Source organism: Cenococcum geophilum (genome assembly GCF_001692895.1).
Source record: "Cenococcum geophilum 1.58 unplaced genomic scaffold K441scaffold_31, whole genome shotgun sequence".
In the NCBI taxonomy this organism is placed as follows: Eukaryota; Fungi; Ascomycota; class Dothideomycetes; order Gloniales; family Gloniaceae; genus Cenococcum; species Cenococcum geophilum.
In genome coordinates, this window is record NW_027137589.1 from 1,584,406 (window position 1) to 1,591,898 (window position 7,493).

At 39.4% G+C, this 7,493-nt stretch overlaps 1 protein-coding gene across 1 annotated transcript; it reads right to left on the reverse strand.

The window, feature by feature from the left end:
* Positions 1 to 2,090: 2,090 nt before the first annotated feature.
* On the reverse strand, positions 2,091 to 3,110 carry K441DRAFT_569908 (uncharacterized protein; the record flags this gene model as incomplete). The annotated part of the gene is made up of 1 exon (XM_067643881.1): positions 2,091 to 3,110. The coding sequence occupies one exon, from the start codon at positions 3,108 to 3,110 to the stop codon at positions 2,091 to 2,093; it is 1,020 nt and encodes a 339-aa protein (XP_067502186.1).
* Positions 3,111 to 7,493: the final 4,383 nt, after the last annotated feature.

Here is a 7,493-nt window from a genome sequence, read left to right on the forward strand (position 1 = left end):
AGGTATAGGAGTATTAGAAGAAATTAGGTTAGGCAGTATTAATAAAAAAGGATCGCTAAAAAATAAGTTACCTAAGGGGAACCTAAGAAGAGCAGTTACCGAACTACTTAGATCTATTTCCTTCTCAGTTAGAAGAGAATCCATTCTTTTATCGCCAAGTTCCTATAAACCTTATTTTATAAGTTTCTACTCCTTAAAATAAACCTTCTTATAAACCTTTTTAAGATAAAGTAGACGAGTAGACGCCGCGATCTAAGTATTTAGAGCCTTCTATTCCGCATTATAAGAACGTTCCAGCTTAGCAAGGGCTTAAGACAATTCATTATCTAGCTACGCAGCAGCAGATTAAATATAAGACCCTAAGACAAATTAATTAGGGAACTAGACGACTATTAAGAGTAATAGGTCGCGTATATTTAGCATCAGAGATGGAGCGAACGTCACAGGACGAACAAATATTCGCTTTAGTGCACTCCGAGCAAGAGGACGGTTATCGCGAAGATGGGTTCGCCAATGTAATATAAACTAACCCCTCTTTTAAACAGCGAGAACATGGAGATAGTATAATCTTACCAAGAGACAGTATTGTAGCAATAGTGCGAGTATGACGAGTAGTTAAGGAAGAAGAAATTGCTTTAGGTATAATAAGTAATAATATTAACTAAATTAATTAGATAGACATTATACCTCTAGTAAACAACTTAGAGATATTTTAAATCTTTAAGGACGAAGATAAAAAGGAGGGAGATGGTGTTACAGACGCTTTAAGTACGATATTATAACTACTTAGAGAAGAGATAAAAGAAGCTAGTTAGTTAATATAAGTATGGTCTAGGATAGAGCCGATAGAACTATATAACGAGGAATAGTAACCGAGGTCACGTGGGGTAATCTATATAATCTATAGGATCTGCGTAATCCGTAACAGAGTAGATAGAGTATACGTACATTATATATAAGAAGGATTTCATAGGAGTATAGTTGTGTATTTAAGGACCCTTAGTCCCTACCTAGATAGTTCCTTCCTTATAGTAATTCTCAGAATACAATTAGAGTTAATCTATTAGGCAACTACTCCACTAGTTATTATTACTTATTGACTTTTGTACTTGCATTTCCTATACACCTAGCCCAATAATAGGACCTATTATAGTTCTTACTATAAGGTTCCGTTACATCTATAGTAGTTATAAACCCCTAAAAATAACCTTAACTGCGTTATATTCTCTAGTTCTTACTAACTTACTATAGCTTTAATCTTCTTTAGGTCCATATTAATATAACCTAGTTTAATAATAAATTTAATAAAATCGGTCTTCCTTATAAAGAACTTGCATTTCTTAATTGCTACTAGCATCTGTTCTTTTTATAGTCTCTTTAAGACCTATTTAACGTATTCCCCGTGTTCTTCCTCTATTATTAAGTAGATAATAATATCGTTAAGGTATACTATAATAAACTCATTAAGGTGTTCTCCTAATATACTATTAATTCGTTTCTAAAACATTATTAGTATATTTATTAATCTAAATTGTATAACTAATGGCTTATGTAAGCTTTGCAGTGTGAAGGATTGAATGAACGACTTAATTGTAAATCTATGGAAATCAGGTAAAATATATACACAAAAGTAGAGCCCTGACAGTATGGTCTATGACTTGATCTTTGACTCATTTGAGCCATATACGAGGTATACGAGGTATACGAAAGTAGTGTTGATGCAGCCTTCCAGGCTGCAACCTTGTGTCTCAGCACAGTCCAGGTAGTCGGTTACACACCCCCCCAGATTTGACGGTGTAGTCAAAGCTGTAGAAAACAAATGAAGGCAGAAATTATACAAAAGAAAGAGTAAAAAGAGGGTTCAGCGCTCGATGGCTTCGTTATATCTCCCTAGCTTTATATCTCTGGATATAGAGCTGTATTCAAAGAGATGTCCTCCGTAGCCTCTCAGGAGACTATATTCGAAAAGGTGTCTTCCTTAGCCTCTCAGGAGACTGTGTTCAAAGATATGTCCTCCCTAGTCTCTCAGGAGACTGTATTCAAAGAGGTATTCTCCCCAGCCTCTCAGGAGACTGTATTCAAAGAGAAAATCAGATATCAATATTCTCATCATTAGTAGCGGTAGTAGGCATCCTCTGGGAAGCCTCCTTTTGTGCTTTCTCAACAGCAGCAGCAAGTCTCTCATATCTCATGAGTTTTTCATCAATTCGTTGTTGTATTTTCTCATCGGGTACCCACCCATGGGGTCTTAGGCTCTCAATTAGATATTGGCATTCCCGAAATAGGTGTTCTTCACCACAGAGGCATGTCTTTATTGGTAAGACAGGGGAATTATTTTGAAGTGTTGCAAATGCAGAGTGGTTGGCAGTAGTGGTAGGAGCTGCTTGCTGCATGCGGTAGTGCTCCTTAAATTCCTCAATCAGATCGATGATAGATGGGGCGGCTTTATCCTTCCGTTCTTTCCTGATGAGGTCTACTTCTAGCGCTCCTGCGAAACTAGAAGAGATTGGCTTGATTGCTCGAACGAAATCGTAGTGCGGCCTAAATCCCTGTACGTCTGGAAGCTTCAATTGCTCAGCAAGCTTGTAGACATTTCGCCAGTTGTTCAACCATTTGTCAATGCTCTGGTTCGTATTGTAGGCTTTCAAAGCCGTGTATTGGATAAGGACGTCATGCTTTCGACCTGAGGTGGTAGGGGCTAGTGCAGTCTTCAATGCCTGAAGCCGTTCGTGTACCGTGTCGAGGCCGTCGATAAGGGGAAGGTAGGCTACCGATGTAGAGCGAACGATGTAGTTGCTGATACCGTTTATAGCCTGTTTTTTCTTCTCGTGTATGCGGAGATCGTCTTTGTATTCGGCGTATAGCTGACTGTAAACAGCGAATTGGTTTTGGTCTAGCTGGGCTATCTTTGTGGCAGTGGGAAGTACGTCCTTTGGTGTAGGTCGATTCGGCGGTTCCAGCTTTGGAAGCTCGTCTTTCTTTTTAGATGGGTCGATGTACTCCCATACCTCGTTGGTTTTGGCTGTGTCTTGAATGATAAAGAACCATTGAATCCAATCAGATGGCTTGTCAAGGATGAGGTTGATTTTTGATTCGGTAGAGGTCGTCATTTTTGGAATTTTGACAGGTCAGGCAGGGTCCAGGTCAGGGTCCGGATAGCGTCTTGGCAGAACCTTATTTTGACGTTCTTGATTGACCCGAGGTACGAGTGGTCTATATTTTCGGGTCCTAGAATTCAAACTTTGCCAAGCCAGCTTCTGATTGGTTCAAAAAAACTTGCGGACGGTAAGTCGTGGCAGAATTCACGTGACGAACTTCAAAACATTGGGCTCTACAAACGCTCTGCACAAAGTTCCGTACGAAGCTCTGCGAAAGCTCTACAAAAGCTCTACCAAAAGCTCTACCAAAGGCTCTGCCAAAGGCTTTGCAGCACCTCTGCCCACCTAGTGTACTGGCCATGCAGTAAATGGAGCACGCTGTGCGCAGGGGTCTAGGGGGTCCTCCCTTTGAAGCTCTGCTCGAAGCTCTGCTCGAAGCTTTACTCGAAGCCCTATACGGAGCTCTAAAGCTCTACTAACACGCAGCACTAATATACTAGGAAGGTTCTGCAATCGGCCGTATAACCGCCCATACGGTCAATCGCCGTACAATTGTCTCTACGAACGGCTCTACGAACGGCTCTACGAACGGCTCTATAAACGTCTACACGATCGCCCATACGAGCGTTCATACGATCGATTGACCAAACGCCTATACAATCAATCAGACGCCCGTATAAACGTCTCTACGAGCGTCTACAAACGTCTCTACAAATGTCTACAATCGCCCATACAATCGTCCGTACGAACGTCTGTNCGAACGCCTACACGAACGCCTATATAAAGCTCTGCTCGAAGCTCTACAAAGCTCTGCACGAGCCTTCGTACGAAGCTCTGCAAAAGCTCTACTAAAAGCTCTACTAAAGCCTCTACCAAAGCCTCTGCAAGAGCTCTGCCTGCGCAGTAAATAGAGCACGTAGTGCGCAGGGGGGGGGGGGTCCAAGGGGGTCTCCCCCTTGAGCTTAAAGCTCTACTCGAAGCTCTACTCGAAGCTTGATACGGAGCTCTAATGCTCTACTAACACGCAACACTGATATACTAGGAAGGCTCTATAATCGTCTACACGAACGGCTCTACAAACGGCTCTACGAGCGTCTGCATAATCGCCCGTACGAACGCCCATACAATTAATCAAACACCCATACAATCGATTAATTAAACACCCATACGAACGACCAATTAAACGTCCATGCAATTGCCTATACAATCGTCTCTACAAATGTCTCTGCAGTTAATCGCCCGTGCGAACGCCTGCATGTGGCTCTGCACAAGGCTCTACACGAAGCTCTACTAAAGCTCTACACGAAGCTCTACCGAAGCTCTACCGAAGCTCTACCGAAGCTCTACCGAAGCTCTACACGAAGCTCTACCAAAGTTCTGCACGAAGCTCTACCGAAGCTCTACATGAAGCTCTACCAAAGCTCTACACAAAGCTCTACCGAAGCTCTACACAGAGCTCTATAAAAGCTCTATAAAAGCTCTACGAAAGCTCTACAAACGCTCTACCAAATGCTCTACTAAATGCTCTACCAAACGCTCTACCAAAGCCTCTATAAGAACTCTGCCTACGCGGTAAATAGAGCACGTAGTGCGCAGGGGGGGGTCCAAGGGGGTCTCCCCCTTGAGCTTAAAGCTTTACTCAAAACTCTACTTAAAGCTTAATACGGAGCTTTAAAGCTCTACTAACATGCAGCACTAATATACTATGAAGGCTCTATAATCGTCTACACAAACGGCTCTATAAACGGCTCCGCGAACGTCTATATAATCGCCTATATAAACGCCNATATAATTAGTCGATTAATCGATCAATTGCCTATAAACGCCTATACAATTAATTAATTAATTAACTAAACGCCCGTACGAACGTCTCTACGAACGGCTCTATAAATGGCTCTATATACGGCTTTACGCACGGCTCTANAAACGTCTATATAATTAATTAATCAATTAATTGCCCACATAAACGCCCATACGAATGATTAATTAAACGCCTATACAATTGCCTACACAATCGTCTCTACAAATGTCTCTGCAATTAATCGCCAGAACAAACGGCTGCACATCTGCACGTCTGCACGTCTGCACGTCTGCACGTGGCTCTGCGCAAGGCTCTCCACAAAGCTCCGCACGAGGCTCTACCAAAGCTCTACACGAGGCTCTACTAAAGCTCTGTACGAGGCTCTATTAAAGCTCTATATAAGGCTCTATTAAAGCTCTGCATAAGGCTCTGCCTAAAGTTTACCCCCTACTGCAAAGCACGACGGAGGTATAGGATTTACGAAACAAACCTATACCTACTAGTGTATGCTAATTAAGCTCTATATAATAAGGCTCTAAATTAAAGCTTTGGGTTAATTAATCGGCTTATTAATTATAAACTCGGGTCAAAATTTTCGTTGAGGGGTACCAACGATCCGCATGTTTCGTCAGTTCGTTCGTCGGTCGGGTTTGATCGTCCGTCAGCGTCGATCGTCCGTTCGTTTGATATTTGAAGGTAATCACGAGTACAAGAGAGGTACCCGGAAGAGGCTCAAAACACTTGCAAAGGTGGTAGAAGTAGTGACTTCTTGAATGAGGTAGTAGATTGATGGTGCAACAGATAGTGCGATTCAGGTAATTGCTCAGCAGGCAGTGCGATCCGGGCTCATAACTGTAAGCTTTGCAGTGTGAAGGATTGAATGAACGACTTAATTGTAAATCTATGGAAATCAGGTAAAATATATACACAAAAGTAGAGCCCTGACAGTAGGGTCTATGACTTAATCTTTGACTCATTTGAGCCATATACGAGGTATACGAGGTATACGAAAGTAGTGTTGATGCAGCCTTCCAGGCTGCAACCTTGTGTCTCAGCACAGTCCAGGTAGTCGGTTACAGCTTATATAGTCCTTCTCTTAATCTAAAGGCTGCCTTTTATTTGTTGCCTTCCTTAATTCTAATCTAATAGTATGCCTATCTCAGATCTATCTTTATAAAGATTTATACGTTGCCTATCCAATCTTAGATTTTACTAATTAAGGGTAAAGGATACTTATCCTTTTAAGTGATGCTATTTAACTATTTATAGTTAATGTATAACCTAAGTTTTCCGTTTTTCTTTAGTATAAATAATACTAGATAACCTACTAATAACTGCAATAGTCTAATATATCCCTTTTATAGGTTCTTTTAGATAAACTCTTTAAGTACTCTAGACTCTTCTTTAGTAAGCTTATAGGTTAGAAAGAACCTTAGGCTTATTTCTAGTTCTAATTTTATTTTATAGTCCCATACTATATAATTTACTAACGTTTTATTTTCTAGGCTCTATAGTTTCTTACTATATTTATAGTATCTTTTTGGTACGTAACTTAAGCCTTACTTAGTCTCTTTATATATTACTCTAACTTAATACTATACTAACTTAATTTATTATTACATTCTGCAGTATTAAGTATCTTTAATATTAACTTAACCTGTAATCCAATTAATCTTTAGATTATATTCCTATAACTAAGGCATTCCTAATACTACCTTATCCCGTCCTAATAGTAAGATATTAAAAGATATCTTAATTTATCTTCTTTTAATAGTTATCTAAATAGGTCCTGTTTTAAGGTTAATAATCCCTTCTCTATAGGCTATTAGATCTCCTAAAATTGTAACTAATAAGTAAGGTTGCTCCTTCTATCTATAAGGTAATCCTATTTTCTTAACTACTACTAGTAAGATATGGTTCCGTATTACTCCACTATCTATTAGTACTTTAAACTACTAATCTTACCATTTTACTTATAAATTTAGGTATTGTCCTTAAATTCCTTTAAGGGTCTAAGGCTTTACTACTAGCTCCCTCTAGTTTTATAGGTCTCTACTTTTCCTAACTATTAGCTATTTAATCCTTATATACTTAGCTCGCTCTTTAGCTAATACCTAGTTTACTTTTTATTTTCTATATACTATAAACACATATTCTCTAGGCATTTTTACTACTATTATCTGTCTAAGCATTCTTCTATAAAGAATCTTTTTAGTTAAAGTATTAAGTCTCCTAACTCCTAAACTTCTATTAGATGCTAGCTATATATATACTTAGCATTTCTATACTATTACTTATCTGGCGCCTAATATATCCTTATAGGGTATTTCTGATTCTTTTTCTTTAGATTTTTATATATTTTGTACGTATCGTCTATATATACAATCTATAATAGCGTATAGTATGCTAGGTGCTTTAGGTTAACTCTTAACTTATCTTTATCTTTAAGTTAAACCTTTATTATATTAAGGTCAACGATAATCATACACCCCCCCCGATTAATACGCATACACCCCCCAATTAATACACGTACACCCCCTAATTGATACGCGTACACCCCCTAATTGATACACATACACCCCCCAATTAATACG